The sequence below is a fragment of the Monopterus albus genome, unplaced genomic scaffold (assembly GCF_001952655.1).
Source record: "Monopterus albus unplaced genomic scaffold, M_albus_1.0 scaffold246.1, whole genome shotgun sequence".
NCBI classification, from domain to species: domain Eukaryota; kingdom Metazoa; phylum Chordata; class Actinopteri; order Synbranchiformes; family Synbranchidae; genus Monopterus; species Monopterus albus.
In genome coordinates this window covers 305,261-324,787 of record NW_018128126.1, presented here as the reverse complement: position 1 = coordinate 324,787, position 19,527 = coordinate 305,261, and the positions used below count along the sequence as shown (strand labels likewise).

The 19,527-nt window shown below is 39.6% G+C and overlaps 1 protein-coding gene across 1 annotated transcript; it reads right to left on the bottom strand.

Moving 5' to 3' along the window:
- Positions 1-4,137: 4,137 nt before the first annotated feature.
- LOC109972086 (uncharacterized) lies at positions 4,138-17,684 on the bottom strand. The gene is made up of 12 exons (XM_020620723.1): positions 17,191-17,684; positions 16,932-17,097; positions 15,225-15,346; positions 14,463-14,487; positions 14,222-14,268; positions 13,927-14,074; positions 13,497-13,809; positions 11,584-11,689; positions 10,251-10,397; positions 7,355-7,415; positions 5,761-5,924; positions 4,138-4,234 (listed from the first exon to the last, which is right to left on the bottom strand). Exons 2-12 carry the CDS (start codon positions 17,083-17,085, stop codon positions 4,220-4,222), a joined length of 1,302 nt encoding a protein of 433 aa, XP_020476379.1. The 5' UTR covers positions 17,086-17,097; positions 17,191-17,684; the 3' UTR covers positions 4,138-4,219.
- Positions 17,685-19,527: the final 1,843 nt, after the last annotated feature.

The window sequence follows — 19,527 nt, the reverse complement described above, 5'->3', positions numbered from 1 at the left end:
GTTTTCTTAATTTGGGCTATGAAATAGTTCTTGTCTTTTGTTCAATGTAAAAAAAAAAGTCTATAGAATTCAGTTTGAGCATCCTAAAAGCATCCCGTGCTGCCCATTTTCCAAAGGACATATATTAATTTAACTAATTAAAAGTTTTTTTTTTTTTTGGGCAGCACGGTGGCACAGTGGTTAGCACCGTTGCCTCACAGCAAGAAGGCTCCGGGTTCAGACCCCACGCGGGACCTTTCTGTGTGGATTTTGTATGTTCTCCCTGTGCTTGTGTGGGTTCTCTCCAGGTACTCCGGCCTCCTCCCACAGTCCAAAGACATGCACCAACTTACAGTTTGCTTTATACCTTTCATGTTTGGGAAAACACAAAAAATGTTCCTGAGGATTATTATTCAGAGATTTGAACCTTCATGTCAATCAGTAAAAATGATGTGAAAAACAATGAAAAACAATATTTACTGAACCCAGAACTTTATTAAACTTTTAAGATGAAAATGCATGTTGTAACTGAAACATGAATTGTGACAGTAATAACCAAATGACAACCAGTTCCCATCACCGATATGAATCATTACATATAAAAAAAAAAAGCAGGCACAAACAGCTGTTGTATTATGACAGTGCAACGAACTGCTGGATGATGGCACCATTGTGTATGAATGATTGTGATGAAGAACAGATTAAAAATGGACTAGAATGAAGACATTCAGGTGGATAACATCAGCCTACTGTATATAACTAGTAGAGCTGGCAAGACAATTAACCTTTGAAAATCATGAGAAACATGATCAGGAATTTAGAAATGTTGTAATTGGCAGGTAATTTTTCTTGTATCTGGTCAAATATCTCCAATCACCATGCGTTATGTGTACCTAGAAAATCTTATGGTTGAAACTATGACATCATATCTGTCTGAACAACAGCTGTGCCTACAACTCGCATGACTCATTAACTATCACATTGTTCATTCCGCATACCAGAGACAACCTGAAAGTTAAACTGTTAATATCAACGTAGCAAAGAACTGTCATGGACTCCTTATGAGACTTCTATCTATAGTCAATTTACACTCTTCTCATATTAACAGCTTTTACAATAAATAATACTCTAATACAAACAGGAACCTGAATGCCCGACCCCTGTGTACAATACATGCATAAACACACAAAATCCAGATTAACATCATTATAATTTCTTAAAAAAATATATTTGACTTGACCTTAGATTATAATCCTCCACATTTTAAGTAGCAAGATACCATATATTAATATATAAGATAAAGTAAATAATCAAATTCATGTTGACTTATTGTCTCTCTTTAATCAGCAAATAAAACCTGCCCTGTTAATTATCAATATACATGTAAACCAGTCTTTGATAACAGTACAGTCAGTAATACGCAATTAAATGTGCCAAAGAATGGGAGAGCATTTCTATGGAAGCTCAGTATATGAGTTAAATGATGTTTACCCATTATTTGGCCCCAAAGAGGTGGTGTCAGGCCATGCCATCATAAATCTTTAAAGGCCCACAATAAGTAACACCATTTTCCAGACCTACTGTAGCCTACCCTTAACACAAAGCATCCCTGGATCCTATCCTCCCTCAAGCAAAGAGCAGATATGTAGTTTGATACATAGCATTTGCATTGTATTTGCTAAGTGGCTGGTCCAACTGGCTGGTAATGGCAATCACCTCTGAGAGCAGGGTCTGCTCAAATGACACTGTTCTACCAAGATTGTCTAACAAATGCAGACAATTAACAATTCCAGTGAGTCTGTAACTATATTATCACAAACACCAATACAAGTTCTGTGTGGGTGTAGGACTGAAGGCAAGTCTACATGGTCATCAGGTGGGCACCTCCTCACTAACTGGTGTTTTGTTGAGTTGGGCCCATGACACCGAGAAGGCTCAACAGTGTGTTCCGCCAACCTCCCCCCTCTTTGCCTGTACCGACACACCCAAAATGACACTTCATCTACTCAGGCTAATTCAGGCTAACTGTTACCAAGCAGTCACTCCAAGAAGGCTGGGATGTGCTTAAACCAAAACCACCATGCCCATGCTGTGCCTGCCCTACAGTATCCTGATGTTTAAGAGCTGCCTGAGCCTGCGACACTGCCTCCTTCGGGTTCCACTTCCTCCCTGCTGAGACTGTTGGTTTTGCACTCTGCACTGCTACATCTCTGGTTTCTGACAGCATTATCTCCAGTCTAGCCTTAGTTAAACTGGTTATAGGGAGCTCCAAAATCCCTCCCTGAGTGAGGAGTGAGGAGCTCTCAGCCACTTTCTATTGTACATGCTAAACATTCTCTCTAGGTTCTCTACCTTAGAAATTGTAACATCACACGCTGTCAGTGGCCATAACAATACCGTATGAAATGCTTTATCTGCCTAAACACACCATGCCAAACAAAGAAATCAGTTTATATTACTAATTCATCTAGGCTGTAGCAAGTCTGTCTGTATCACTTCAAAACAGTAACACCTTTATCACAGTAAATCAGTGCTCCTCTTCTGTGTACAAATCCCTCGTGGTGCCACTTGTAGCTACATTAACGTGATGTTATCCTTGTCACTGTTTTCCACCAATACATTACACAACTACAAAAAATAGGTCATCAGGTAACGTCTTGAACTTTATATTAGCATGTTTGCCTGAGCAAAGTTAAACCCAGAAATAGAAAACAAACTGACTGAAAATTGAAACAAAACAAATTAGACAGCTAGCCTTTTAAAACCTCGACGTGTATTACAACAGTGTCCCCACGGCCTAGTTATAAAGGAACACACTGACATTAAAAATATGTTTGCTGTTTCCAGTCAGGTAACACAGCCATTATCAGTTCGATCTCTGTGCTCAGTGCAGGGACCCAGGACCTGCTTGGTCTGGCATAGCACAAAGACTGAATGCAAGGTAAACTGCGAGCCAAGAGATAAAATGGCTCTTGTTTACATGTTTTGTCTCGTTATCTAGTTTGCTAACCATTAATACATTCAAAAGTCACCTGTGTTTTGGTCAGATGAAAGAACATCCAGTATCTGCATTTGGTAACGTCACCATGAGGACAGCACTACAACTGGCGTTTGTTGGTCGATTGCTTTCATATGCAAGCCAACTGCATGTGAAACCACTACGTTTTGTTTTTGGCTTCTGCACATAATAAATACAGATGATACAATGTGTACTTTACACAGCTTCAGAGCTTCTCTTTGACTCTGCTAGTCTTGATGTTCTCCCTGCTTCCAGTCTTTGAGCTAAACTAAACAGGCTAAACACTTTGTAAGAAAGCAATCAGTGTATTTACCAAAAGGCCTAAGTATTGCATTAAACCCAATAATTCATGAAAACAGGTCAAATGTAAACCACATGATGTTACCTTTGACAAACTACAGTGTACAATTGTAGACAAACTTGATTATATGCTGAGGCAACGCTTACATGCATGATTGAAAAAGAAAAGCAAAGCTCTTCCACATGACAGCTTTAAACTGTCTTTTAAAATGTCATGTGTAGGCAGTGAAATGAAACTGTATTTGCTCCCCATTACCATACAATAATACTAAACTTGTAAATGCCCTCTAGTACAAACGTCATTGAGAAGATCCAGTGTAAAATTCTATGACACTATGGCTTTTGGCTACAAATCCAGCTGGGCACCTGGATGGTGACCAGTTTTGCAGACAATGAATCCAAGTTTTCATTTTCTCAGACTATATAAACAGCAATAGAATACAAAGTGCTGTGCTGCCTGAATACTGCAGCACAAGCTAAAAACACCCCCGTCACTTTATCCTAGGGGCTAGACTTTTAAATCACAACTAGATCCTTAACACCGGTATGAAAACACCAACATTTTCTCATATTTCTAAATAAGATCTCATAGGATCTTACATCTGGATCTCTACAGACACACTAACTGAGGACACATTGTTACTTGAATGTAACAAACAATGGAAGTTTCACAGAAACCAGCTAATGGGTACCTAACATTTCTGTGTGGGTTACAATAAATCCCTGATTGCAAGTCAGGCATTTTTACCACACACAAAACATCAGATGCTTTACATATCAGGCCTGAAGTCGTTTTTCAGAGAAAACAACCCCACAAATTATGTTTTCTTCATGACAAATTCAAGCCTGAACAACTCAGAACATTACTGTTGGGTCTTCAAAACGCCCTGCCGGGCGGATTTGCCTCTTCGTCAGTCGCTACTAGGCTGAATACCCCTGAGAACAGAGAAAATATTAGTTGGTGAGCAGAGGTCTGTGGATAGTCATTTGAAATATAGGTACCTCAATACATTGAATTGATTCATGTAGGAATGTTAATACTGCAGTAGAAGCCAATAGCAGTGCAGACAGTTTCTTTCGAAGTGGAACAGAAACTTGTTAGTCCCAGCTTTTGAGGAATATAAAAAAAATAAATCCGTAATTAAGAGAAATAAAACTAAATGTTTACTAGTAGCTCAGTTAGTTTGTACTGTTCTTTACACACTAGTAAAAACGAGTGGTTTTTCTTTGGTCCTTACCAAAATATGGATTTGGGGGCAAAACGGTTGACTTTGGTGTCAAGGAAGAAACAGTATGTTGTCAGAGGGGGTTATCTACTGTACAGTGGCCAGTGTAGTGTATGAGAATCATCTTGTGAGGCTCAGTTCTGTGTTGTCACCCATACTTCAACCTTCAGTCTGTGCTGTGCTTTGAGAGGCTCAGCTCAGTTTTTATTTGGGTGTAATGCTATATTATATATTTGAGTTAAAATGCTATATTATATATATGTATACATATATATATAAGTACAATTGAAGTTGACAGAAATCCAGCCATCAGGTTTAAAATGCAAATTGTCATGAGATGTGTTGAACAAATGGAAACGTTAACCTGTAATCAGCTGTTCCATCCTCTAGGTTGTGTCTAATGCTTGCAAACTTTTTGTTGGCACGACTTTCACTCAGGAGCAAAATGTTCCAGAGACATTTGTTCCCTAAAGGTAAATGCTAGCTTAGCATGTCCTGACAGCTGGTACATCTAAAAATAGACCAGTCAGCAAAGTGAAGTGGCTCTGCTGTTCAACCAGACTGGGAGTCTACCTAACTTCATTATACAGAGCTTGGCAACCTCTGCCAGAATATTTCTGAGTGTGACACTTCAAAAGCATGCTGGCTTACTTAACAGTACATTTCCATAGCATACTCTAAAAAAAAAAAACAACTACACCAGGGAACAGGGAGGGGCCAGACCTCTCAGTTTGCAAATAGACACTAACTACATTGTATTTACTAAGTTCACACTGGCTCATTATTTGTTCCTGCTCTACACTCCACAGCACTGCCCCGCCAAACAGCTGAACTACAGAGCAGGGACACCTGTGCTCGATGCCTTCAGTACTATCCCCTTGTTACAACTGTTAGTGGACTGTGAGCAAGCAGCCAGACTATAGAGCTGTGCAGCTGCTTCCGAGCAGTGTGTTGGCCTTAATTCACTGAAAGATATCTTGTAGTAGGTGTGGGTGGTTGCTACTGCCTCTGTAAAGAGTCTGTAGCTGTCCAATAACAAATGAACACATGCTCACATCTTATTCGACATTATTTTCTCAAAGTAGCATTCAAACAGTTCTAATGCTGTAACATGTAAGAAGACCCAGTTTCCAATCATTACTGTTTAAAACATAATGATTTGATGTTTCTAATGTTATGCTGTTTTGCATGCAACATGGCAAGAGACCAAAATCTTAGTTATTCAGAGACATGTACCATGGTGTGGAGGTAGCTACCCATCTGCAGCAGACACTCCAGGGTCTCCATCATCTGTTCTTGATGGAGGGCCTGGAGTCGGGTGAGACTGGGGGAATTACTGGCTTCCACCTCACGTACTGTGGCCTGCAGAGCCACCGAAGCACACTGCAGGACACTCATTCCTGAGAATACACAAACATTTGGATTACTGGGATGTCACAAAAATACAAACTTCCAGCATACACCAGAGATGTCTACAAGGTCTTCTGTATTTGATTTGCACAGTACAAGTTTGTGAGCAGTACATTTTCCATTGCAGCTTCCTCAAGCTCAACAATAAGAACACTTCAGCAGGCGCTATGTACCACCAGATAATGTTGTATTGCTTCACTACCATCTCCAATAACAGGCTTTCTACAGCATGCTACTAAAAATGAATCTTACATATTATAATGTCCATCTGTAGTCTTATTACGTCTCGCGTATCGGCTACATGAGATGGAAGTGTTCTGACAATGTCCTTAATGAAAAGGTCAACATACTGACTTAATGACTTTGATAGTGAATTATTCCCAGAAACAATCAGTGGATTACAAAATCTTTTATGAAAAACCAGTGTGGCAGGATGTTTCATTCAACACTGTTAATGGTCTAATCAGCATGTTGTGTCTTTCTGACATGAATATTGTTACTCAGTTGGATTAGATGGTAGCAATTTGTTAAATGTCTTGTTATTTAATTGTCTCTCAGCTTCAGCCACATAATCTGTTCCGTTGAGCCATACAATAGCCCCTCCTTTTCCAGCTCTTAATTTTATTTCCTTGGTCACTCGTCTTGCTGGCCAGTAGGTGTTATTGATAAGTGTCCTGTCTACATTTGGTATGATGTGTTTTGTCTTTGGTTTGACACCTCTTATTCCTAATATAGAGGTTCTCTGAGGTGCAGTCGTTGGTGTAGAGGTAAAACAGCAGCGGGGAGAGTACACATCCCTGGGGGGCATCTGTTCTGATAGTCCAGGTGTTGGATGTGGTTTTCCCCAGCCTCACCAGTACAAATGCTGGGTGCCACTGTGTTGTGATACTCTGGCTTTCATTACACATACTTCTAATTATATGATACAATGCAATGTTTTTATTTTATTTTTAAAAAGTTTCACTGATACTTCTTTAGCAAACAATTATTATTGTCAATATGTGGTAATAAAGTGATACCTCAGTCCAAACCCAGATCTAAAGGAGCTTTGACAGTGTTGTCCCCAAACTTTGGAACAGGTTACTTTACTGTAGTTTGTTAGAATGGTTGACTCAGTTCATATTTTTAAATTTCAAACTTTTTTAGAACTTGGCATTTTTGCAGTCATTCATTTTACTACAGTTACAGTATATTGTTAGCCTCTTTTTTCTATTGTGATGTTTTACACTATGTGTTTTTACTTTTTAAATTTATTCCAGTTATATCATACTATGTGAACCAATTACTGCGTAACTGAGCAACAACATCCTATTCTAATTGTTAAGTACTTTGCTCTGGAAAAGAGCTCCATGTATATAACAAGAGCTGATGATTATTAAAATTCTGGGGCAACAAAGATTTGAAAGGTCACAGTACATACCATAGTTATCAACAGCTTCAACGTCAACATAGACACCATCCATCATTGTGTGTTTCAGAACCTAAAAGAAAACGAGTGATGGTTAAATAAATATGTTCACGCACATATGTATGTATGAACCAACATCATCATAGCTTAGACAGACACATCTGTGAAGATCTCTTTTTGTGTTGTTCCATTGCAAAAAACAAACAAGCAAAAACCTTTGAAAATATCAAAAGATTGGTGATTGCAACAGTTTTCTGTGAGAAGTGATCTGACAGACAATATTTTGGGCCATGACTGTACAGTCAGTTGAGTTTTTCTGTGAAGATCAGCTCTTTCACAGAGAAAAAAACTAATATTTTTGCCTGAAATGTGCAGAAAGGCAATAATACATTCTAAATGTGATTGCAGCACAAGGCAGCGCAAATATGTTGCCATGTTTCAGGACATAGTCAAAGGTGCCACAACTGTTGCTCATGGGTAAGGACACAGGGGAAAATGGCAGAGATTTCAGGGATGTAGATTACAAAGAGAAACAAACTTCCCTAACTGGTAAAACACACTGGAAGTGAGATATAAATATGGTGTAAGCACTATTGAGGCGTGGTGCCATTCAATTCACACTGAAAGAGAGACATGATTATGTGCGCATTATGTTTGTTTAAAGTCATCAGAACAGCCTATTCCAGGTGGAGCCACAACACAAGTGTACTGTACAAAAATAGTTTTCATGTAAGATCATCAAGAAGATATCGTGTTTATGTAGCCTATTGATTTACTGATTTTTTCCGGCTCATTACAGAGGAAGAATGTGAACGTGAACTTCAAGCAGCTTGATCAGTTGTAAAAGATACCAGTAGAAACAGAAAACAATGGGATTTGTGTGATTTAAACAGCAGACTGTGGAGATTACATTTCACTAAACATAGCAGAGGGAGAAATTGGACATGAAGTGTAAAAAATGCGAGGGTTCTATGAGAGACACACATCTCAGGTGTTCAATGTGATATCTTTGATTTAATGGAATTTTACGTGCAGCATGTGATGTGCATTAGACACATTTAGAAAATGCTTCCAAAACCACATCTGGTGTGGATTACAGGCAAGCCATTCCATTGAGAACTGTGCTAAATTTGTCTGGAGTTTCCTAACAACACATGATCTCTTGCAACACTGACAAGCTGAACCACGTAAAGTAGAACACTGTGTACTGTTTGGTGTGAACAATAGCCCAGATGTTTTGTGGTTGGAGGAGATTGCACAAGATGTAATTATCTTACTGTCAGGTTTGCTCGGCCGCTCTGCCTCCCTCACCTTTCCTACTGTCTCTTGCCCATTAACACTAATCATGTTCACCTGTTCCTCACTCCCTTATCACCAGCTGCACTTGATTAGGTTCTCACTATATTACCCGGTTTCACTCCTCAGTCACTTGCCAGTTTGTTCTTGTCTCTAGGCCATTTTTTCTCTGTACTGTCTGTTTTTTTTTGTATATTATTATTCCCTAGCCAGCTCCTGTTTTGTGTTCCCCCAATGGACTGTTCCTCCAAACTGTGGCTCCACTCTCGCCTCCCAGGCAGGTCAATGCTCAGTCGCCTATCTGTTCTACTATTGTCATCATCTCTCTGTCTCCACCTTCAGTAGCCACCATCACCACCGACCAGCCCAGGAGTGACCCAGCCTACGCAGCTCGGCCCAGCTCTCCATCTTCTCACCTCCTACTGTTGGTCAACACCCGGTTACTACTTATCGACAGGACTACGCACTATTTCCCTCTGTGCATTTTGTTATTTCTCCTCATCACTGTACATAATAAATCACTGCTTGCATCGAAGTCGGCTACCTGGGTCTGCCTCTTTCTCGTTCGCTCACTGACAAGTGCAAACGGCACGTAACACTTACACGCATTAAATTTAGAGTAGTATGTAAATACTATGTTTGGCTATGTTTGGCACTCAAGCTGAATATAGCTGCTGCTGCTGTCAGACAACAGAAAGTATATTCTTGCTGTGGAGTTAGATGTACCTACAGTAACATACTGCTGTACTTCAACCAATGATAATTATTTTAGTGACCTCACTAACTCATTATTGCTCTGCCTTAGTTTGTTTCTGTTGTCCTGTTTGCCATACGCTGGTCCTTATTAAAGTCTTACTGTGCTAGTCACCATTACCCATTTCCTGAGGCTGCATTTGGGTTTTGTCCACAACCCTGACACTGCAGGGTTTTACCAGAGCTTTTCATCTGACTCCCACACAAATGAAGTTTTCATGACATGAAAACCAATATACATGTACCTGAATAACCTGTTGTTGCTTGCTACCTGATATGTGAGATTCCTGTAAGGAGGATATACAAGAAAGTAAACAGCTTTTCCCACATCCAGTCATTCTCTTGACCAAGAGATGTTATCTTTTCAAATATGTCCCATGTGACTGATTACATTTAATAAAATGTTATCACCAGTCATGTAAAAAAATGTCTTAAAAAGTGTAATCTTACAGCAAGAAAGTTCTGGGTTCGAGCCCAGGTTCTCTCTGAGTACTCCAGCTTCCTCCCACAGTCCAAAGACACACAGCTTAGGTTGACTGGCCATAGGAGTGAGTGTGGGTGTGTGTGGTTGTCTGTCTCTAAGTGTCAGCCCTATGATAGATTAGCAACCTGTCCAGAGTGGACCCCACCTCTCACCCAATGTCAGCTGGGATTGGCTCCAGCCCTCTGTGACCCTCTTCAGAAAAAGATAGATAATGGATGGATGGAAAGTGTAATTTGCAGCCTATTAGTGTCATCATAAAAATCCTGAAGCCCAATGATAAGGCCCAAATCTGATCAGCAGGGTCACATGCAAATGACAAACAACAAACACCCTGTACCAAACATAACCCGGAGCAGAAGAGAACAAAGCTCTTACCTCCAGGACTCGGACATAGCCTTTCTCAGCACTGAGGTGGAGGCAGGACTTTCCTGAGTTGTTGGTCTCGTTGACATTGGCCCCCAAACGAATCAGGTCTGCCACCATAAGGTGGTGGTTGTGCTTGGCTGCATAGAGGAGGGCGGTCTGGGAACACAAGGCCATTAACATTAAACTATGTATTGTCCAGTGACGACACAACTACATCGTGGACATTTACAGGTACAGAGTGTGTTCTATGTATTAGGGACGAACAATTATGGCAAAAATCTTAATGATTATTTTGGCCAATCTTGAAAGCATGTTTATTTAACATGATTATTCACTGACTTTGCAAACATCATGCATTTACTGAACAGTGGGGTTTCTTTAATTCATTGAATGATTGATATGATTCAACTGAAAAACAAGATTTTTATCTACTTAAATTGTGTTTGACAGTTCAGAGGAAATTAGGATATTACTCTGCATTTATTTTACAAACAAATCTTGCCTGTCATAACCTAAATTTGCTGCGCTCACCATGACACCACCCTACGTTCCTCTCTCCATCTTGTTTAACTGTTTTAGCTTGTTCATAACATGGTTAACACAAACCAGCAGCGCACGATGGACTGAGCAAAGCTGAAATCATTGCTTCTCTGTAAGATTCTGCTAGTTGAGCAAGGGTTTTGATAGATCACTCTTACTAACTGTTTGCTAGCAGGGGCTTTATTGAACGTACAGTAATGAGCTAAAGTGTTGTAACCTAATGTTCACCCGATGCAAGCAAAACATGCACTGTAGAGCACTGAAAGGGCATGCTGGATTTATAACAAAAGACAAAATGAGAATACAGCACAGGAGTCAGTTTAGCTCAATTATCTTGTTTTCATAATTGTTGGAAGCCAAAATTGTAATTTAAAATAAAATTTGATGAATTACTGAGCCCTACCACATATTTACTATGATGTGATCCAGCCAATGTAAACAAACCATAGCAAAGGCTGTTGAAAGGCAGAAAGTGGAAGGTGCATGTACTTTGTTTTTATCTGACCTTTATTAAGATCATCTTAATATATCCCTTTATACTAGTTGATCTCAACCAGGAATTGTACATATAGCATTAGCATTAGAGTACTGTTTGTCCAGAATGTTCTATAATCTGCTTTGTAAAACCACTAGAGGTCATTGTGTACTGCCAGCTTTCTTCTATGAGGGCATGCACAAAAATCTTTGCTTTTGTGCCACAGTTATATAATGTATGTAACGTGCTGCAGTTTGATGACAGTAACACAGATAAATAATAATGAAAAGGACAGATTTATATCCAAAAACTAAAAATGTACTGTACCATTCCATCAGAGTCCTTGAGGTCCAGGCTGTTGAGTGCAGCCATCTTTTTAGCAATGGCGTAGCCCAGTGCCCTCTTCCCGACACATGCCACCTTATGGAGAGCTCTGCAGGGACAAGCACAGTCCAACAGATTTAGACAAAAAACATGCACACAGACAAACTAAACATTTTACACTACATGCATTTACTGGCACAAAGAGGCAGCACACAACTTGATAAGATGATGACAGGTCTGAACCTGGTTTATATGAATAGAAAGAAGTGTTTTTTAAAGTAAGCTGAGAAAGTGCTACTTAACATAAAGAAGCCTGCGGCTCAAGCTGTAAAACAACCGGCCTTTTTCTCAGCAGGCATGTTGACTCGTCACAGCCAGAAAAGCACATTGACAATGACTCCATTCTTTATCAGACTGGTTTTTGAACTTTTAAGAGACACTGAACACAAACATCTGCTGCCTTCAAGATGACTTCTTTTCCAGGGACACCCATGCATATTTCAACAAGAAAATGCAAAACCTCACACTGCCACATTACCAAGGCCTGGCTGTGGAGGAAAAGGGTATGAGTGCTGGACTGTCCCACCTGCAATCCCAACCTGTCCCCAATAGAGAATGTGTGGAGCATTTTGAAATGCAAATTGTGTCAACAAAGACCCAGGACTGTTTGCACCTTAAAACTTGTTTACAGGAAGAATAGGACAAAATTACAATTAACACATTTAATCACCTGGTGACCTCAGTCCCTAAATGTCTTTTAAGTGAAAAGGAACAACAACATCACACCGTGGTAAACAACTTTTTTTTTGGAATATGTTGCAGCATCAGAATTGAAATGAGTGTTTATTTTGAACAACGAATAAAATTATTGAAGTATCACATCAAATAATGTGCTGCTGTGTTGTTTTCAATGTAATACAAGACACAGATGATTTATAAATTACTATTTTCAGTTTAAATTTTGATTTTACATACTGTCCCAAGTTTTTCTGATTTGGGGTTGTATTTATTTTGAAGAAGGGAGAAGCTTTCAGAGGAAAAGAGCATCACAAATGAAATTTAAAGAAAGCCAGAAAACTGACAAAAACCATAACCATAAGCAAAGCTGAAGATCAACTTGGCCGACTCTGGCACAAGTGAAGCTGTTAGCACATTTTGTTGTAGTTCAACTCAACTGCTGACAGTTTAATTATAAGCTGGATTTCCATCACCCTGTTTTTAAGTATTGCATCAGTAAAAGGTGATGGAAACGCCAAAATAAAAGTTAAAAAAACGGCGGATGAAACACAGTTCAAACATGGGGTCTATTTTAGCTAATAGCATCTTTCTAGTTTCCCATAACCCGTGAAACAAACATGGCTGACAACAAGTTAGTGTGGACCAAGGAGGAGATCAAAACAGTCCTCGGTCTCATCCAGGAAACAAACAAACAAACAACAACAACCCCCTCTCTCCATTTTCTCTGTTTTATCTCAAGTTTATAACCTCTACTTCTTTACTACTTTTTTTTTATCTCAGCCATGTGATGGTAGGTTGCCTATACCACCATCTTCCAACAAAACTAGCATAGTTTATTCTTTCCAACCACTTGATGGAAATGTACATAATTAGCATTTTTTTTCTTTTTTGCAAACTTTCAAAGGATTCACTTCACATTTAGATGGTAGCAGTGGCTAATGTACAGTGGCCTCAAGCTACTAGTGTCAGTCTGAGAGGAGGAGCAGGCTACAGAGGCCTGGTGAGCTCACTTCTTTCAAACTTTATTTGCTGAACATAAAAGCCTTTATACAACTTTTTCCACAACTCCCAACACCTGTAAATAGATCATGATATATAAAAGTCACTGGAGTCTGTCTTTAGTTGGTTTGTGTTGCATAACTCCCACACAAACAAAGACACACTTGCGCCAAACTTACGTTCTGCCGTGTCCATCGGTGGCCAGCAGTACTGCATCAGAGATGTACCTCAGCTGGCTCTCCTCTTTCTGCAGCTGGGTCCAGAAGAAATCACAGCTGTTCAGGTCCCAATCATGGTTCTGAGGAGGAAACCACTCCTCCGCCATTCCAACCTCTCTTCCCATGTTTGCAGTGCTGGATTGCTGAAGGCTGGTGTACAAGAAGCCAGGAGGAGACAGGGCCTGGCGGTACTCTGCTGCACCTGGCGAGTAGGTCATGTAGTACTCGGGGCTGGGGATCATTTCATCGGTCTCATCACTGTTGTACCCTGCACCTGGGTGAGAAAATATGGCATGTGAGCAGAGGTGCTAATAGTTGTTGCTAACATATTTATCAAGGTCACATTGTATGGAGTAGCTATATAAATATGGATCTGGTTCTCATGAATTACCAGAAGGACACCACTCAGGAGACACAGGAGGGTCAAAGGAGGACAGCATCTGGGAAGGGGAGTGGTAGTTGTTGCTGGACCTGAGATCCTCCTCCAGTACCTCGACAATGATCGCCAGCTCCTCCAAGCTTTTTGTTGGGCGTCTTCCCTAAAGACCCACAGACAGCCAAAGTATACAGCTATAAAAACTGGTCGCCAAAACTCATGTGTGATTTCTAACACTCCGTAAACCTGCCATTGAAATAATGCACAAGGAACGTTGTGGGAGGAGCTATCTGTATTTTTCAAGTCTCACCGTGGTAGTTCTGCATCCTGTGCGAGTTTTGACTCGTTTCTTGTCTCCTGTGGAAGACAAGTCAAGCTTAAGCCTGAGGTTTCCACAGTAGTAGAATATTTGTCTTAAAAGCTGAGACAGAGTTTAGCTGGCATATTGCAGGCTGGTTAGCTTTTGGTATTCCCAGTAACTGTTTAAGGAGAAACTAAAGTTGGAATGATAGCACACCTAAATTACTGTCATAGATCTGGATTTTACTGACCTTTGACCCTTTTGCTGCATGCCTCCTGCATTCACACATTAGTGATATGTGAAAAGAAAAACAACAGTTTCATCAGCGCACATGGTTTTCTAGATGTTTTTCAGACATAATCACATCACAGTATGGCTGGGTAGGGTCAGCACATATCTATGCCAAGCAGTGTAGATATTACGTCTAACAAACAAAAAGAAACAGCTTGATGTCTTGAGTTGGTGGTTTGATCAGCCTCTGGTTACACCAAATCAGTGCATCAAAAAGGCCCACTGTTAGTGGTTGTGAAGGCAATGCCTCAGCTACACTAAAACAATTTGTTCTTAAGTTGTTGTGAAATTTCTTCCTGAGCAAAAAGACTGTCATTAATCATTCAACAGCAACAACTCATCAACATGTAACCTGTCAGAGGGAGTTTTATGAGCTGGTCAAACTTCTAAACCTGAAACACTTGTGCAATTTTTTTTAATCAAATTGCCAACATTTTTAAAATCTATATGGTTACCAAAATGCCACAGTCTGTCCTCATATCCTGCACACTGTTTGATGTTTGCACAAAGGACAGAGAGGAAGGAACAAGGACCTGTGCAAGTTCACTGGATACAACCAGGTAAACCAAGTGTAACAATGCAATACTGAAAGTAGCCTAATTCATCAAAGTTTGTATAAACCAAACCAAAACCCAGGGCAATATGTGTCTATATTTTGATTAATAATTCTCATATTGATCAGTATCTTTGCCATCATCAACTACTGAATGAACACAGTTACCTGAGAACCCTGAGGGTCCCAGCCTTGGGCTAAGCGAATGTTTCTCAGTAGGTCCCTTACTGGCATTTTGACACGTACTCCGAGGTAGACCTTCTCACCACCATAAATAGAGCATCTCGCACCTAGAGGGGAGCATGGGATGATGAAGCCTTATTACAAAATCTAAATACACAATCATAACACACAGTTGTTTTTTGATGTGACACAACACTAGATGGAACAGACAAACTGTTGTGTCTAATGATCATTTTTATTCCCAGTGCCCCATGCCCATTGGACTGGGTCATAATGGGACTAATGTTATGTGCTCTAATACCAGCATTAAGATGACAGGAACAATTATTCTGCTTTCACAAAGCATTATTAAAGGATATAGCTGGTCACTTTCTATATTAACGGTATTTTCAACAATCCCCATGCAGAGAATAAAACCTCTACTCACGATTAACAAATATCAGGTTCTGGAGTTTTCTAATGAAGAAATGTTGCCCAGTGCAGTGGTGTGTTTCACTGATGTGCTTTTAATTGTTTTTTAGCAGTGGAGGTCTATGGCACAAATGAATTCCCAGGACTGACAGACTGATAGAAGTGAAAAGTGAGCACAGGCAAGTCATTGTTGGTTTTAGTCTCTGTATGGGGATTTCTGTTCATACTGTTAATAAAGAAAATGACTCGCCTTATCCTTTAATATGATGCGTTCTCTGACTCTGAGCTGTAAATTCAATTAACTGAACATGATCAAGCTGGATCAACAGAACTGTGCTGAGATTAGTAGCCTCCTACAAGGATCTGTATAGGTGGATCTTTGCAGAGCTGTAATTGACATCAGCATGACATTAGTGACATAAGGTTACCAGGCAATGCAGGAGCAAAACAAATGATAATCTTTTGCCTGTGTTTTAAAAGTCTGTTACCAAAAATGGTGACATGGTCTCATATTTTAATCATGAATGCTTATCTCTCAATATGTGCTCAAGCCAACAATTTTAAGTTTTTTCAGCTGAAGCAGAAAGTACAGTAGACTGAGTTCAGTGACACTGTGTTAAGGTGCTTGTGTGTTAATGGTACATTTCCATTTTATACAGCTTTATCTACTACATTTCAGAGAAAAATGTTTTTTCCACCACTACATTTACTTGACAGGTAACATTATAGTTATTGTACTTCATTTACTGATGTACCACTTAGTCAGTTGGCAGTTTACTTGGTAAACCAAGCTAAGACAACAGCTCGGCAAAAATTCTTAAATTAATAAAACTTAACGGTCAGTTTGTTTTAACTTCTGTCATATATGGTCTATGTTTTGGAGGTTTTATTTTGTAGTGCTGCTGGATGTGTTTCTAAGATTCACCTTAAACAAGAATACTGTAACATTAACACAACTTTATTTGTAGCCTACTATACTGTATGTATCTAAAATATAAACTTGGACAGTTTTATGTAGCTATAGTATATGGAACATAAATATCATAACTTTTATTCTACCTGACCTAACGAGTTAGTTTAACGCATTTAATTTCCATGAGATGTGTATTTAACGTTACCTTTCCTATAGAAGAGGGCTATACCTTTTTCTTGTATTAACGCATTTAATTTCCATGAGATGTGAATTTCCCAGTTACACAGGCCAAAACACACCCACATACTTATTCACCCACACACACACAAACACAATGCCACTAAAGTTGTTGCCAGAAATGTTCATACCTTTTTTATGACCACAAACATCCTGGACAGCCACAACAGGGACAGGTGTGTCGGGCTTGGCCGAGGCCTCCGCTGTTTCTCCTGGCAGAGGAGCGAGCCCGGCGGCGAAATCTGTTTGTTCTTTTGGGCCCTTTCTTTTAAACCGTCCTCTCATGTTGTACAACTACTGAAAAAGAAAAAACGTTAGAGTAAACTAAAACTAAGTTGGAGCTGTTACCTTAACCCTTCCAGTTTTAAAAGTTCAAAATAAAATACTAACCCAGTTCCTGTGGCTGGGCTCAACCTCTTCAGCTCTACCTCAGGAGTGCGGTGGCCTCAGTAAGTTAGCACCTGTCCCACAGACTGACAGATCTGTGTATTGTATCTGACTGTACCTAAGATGAAACAGCCACACCTGGTGCTTCAGGGAATTTGTTCAGTCAACATCCATGCCCACACTGTCATAAAAATACCTGCACTTGCATAGCAATGTTAACACTGCAGTTCACATTTAACAAATACTGTAATTATATGTTCAATAATATCCTGAATTTAGGCTAAAGGCTTGACAGAAATCTGACCCAAAACTGCTCTCACCTTGGCAGAGAGATGCATTTTGCATAACTCAGGCCACCATAGGCCTAGGTATATTTGACTATCACTATATTTACTTCTCTCAATATATGCATGTTGGTTGAAGCTACTGTAAAAAATGATCAGCCTTACGATATATAGTACATGTGATATAATACAAATATAAAGTCACTTGCCAGCAAAAAAAGCCACTCAGCTGAGTTTATTAGCTGAGACCTGTCCTAAATAAAACAATTCCATCAGGGCTTTTCTCAAGGACAAGACTGAGAATGTTATATTTTTGTGGTAAACATTTATTATCATCTGACTAAAACAGTAAAGAAAACAATTTAATTTGCATTTCTTTATAAAGCATTTGGCCGACTTGAGCACTGGCCTAAAAAATGGGCCTGTTGTGTTACTTGTCAGTTGTGAGACATCTGACTTGCTCAGTCTGAACAGACATTTTCAGTGTCAAACAGAGCCACCTGTTGGATACAAGGAGCTATAAACGAGATTCTGCTCTGACAAGCAGTGGTGGAGAAGGTTCTCAGATTGTAAAATATTCTGTTACAACTAAAAGTCTGGCATAAAAACATTACATAAGTAAACAAACAAAAGTATTAGTATCAAAATTTACTTAAAGTACTAAAAATAAAATTACTCATTATGCAGAACAGCACATTGCACATGAATGTATATCATATTAGTGGATTATAATTATTGATGTCTTACTGTGCACATCACATTTTATGTTGCAGCTGGTAAAGGGGGAGCTAGTTTTATTAACTATTTTATAATTAGAATAACTTAAAATCCTGATGGGTAGCTTGTGAATTTTCCACCAGGAATCAACAGTCTTATGATTACAGTGTATGTGGTATTATTAATATGATTATGTAAAGTAACTACTACTGTAAGTTATCAGATAAAAGTCAAAGTATGAAGTAGCAGAGAATGAAAATTCTAAAGTAAAGTACAGATACCTGAACACTGTAGCTAAGTACAGTACTTAGTTACTTTGCACCACTGCTGACAAGTAAAAGAGAGGCCCAGTATTGAGACCAGTGTGAACAGGGTGAACACTGAAAAGGTGCAAGTTTAGACTGTATAATTGCTAAGGCTGTACAAGTCAACAGTGTCAGGGAGTATGTAATTTAACTGGTAGTTCAACTATATTCATAGTTGTGTAGTTACTAAAGTAGTACAATGACATTTTAGCCTTTTTTGTAGTTAACTACTGCAAATACAAATCATGTTGGGCCATGAAAAGAAAGGACTTATTTTTATTTTACCATTGCTTTTCTAACCCCAACCGCCTTTTGGATAGGAACTTGGAGAGACTGTTATGGTTAGTCCCCCTCGCCAGGAGGGTGAGGGAGAACTATGGGGTAGGACTCAAGATAGCCTACCCAGGGCTAGTACACAAAAAAAAGTTTAATGTAAGATAACAACAACGTAACAACATAACAGTGTCCATAATACATACAAGCGAAGGGGAGTGATGACGACGGAGACCAGGACGAACAGGTGCACACACAAACTAACGGCAGGAAACAGGAGTAGAGGACCAGGGAAGACAGGCGAACAAAACGGATATCCACGGCACAGGGACTGTCAGCCGGGAAATCAAAAGGACGTAATTCAGGTAAGTACTGTAAAGTAAGTTAGGTCATGCTCTGGCAAAGACGGATCAAAAATATGTGGTGTGGTGGGGTGTAGTGTGAAGAGCGTAGCGCGTAGGGTGTGTGGAAGAATCAAGCCAAAAAACGCACAGTATCTGTCAGCGTAGCAGTCTAACCACATTTGTCCGCGTTACTATGTTAATGTTAGTTAAGTTAATGTTCGTTATTGATAGTTAATGTTCCGGCCAGCACGGAGCGTCTGCCAGAGGTTTATATAAGGAGAAGGTAATCATCGGGATGCACCCCAGCTGTGTGCGTAGACAAACCAGTTACTAATTACTGGAATGCAACACAGCTGAGGTGCAGAGCCCATGTGACGGAGAAAACAAAGAAACAAAACGGAGGAGAGGCAGCGGCCA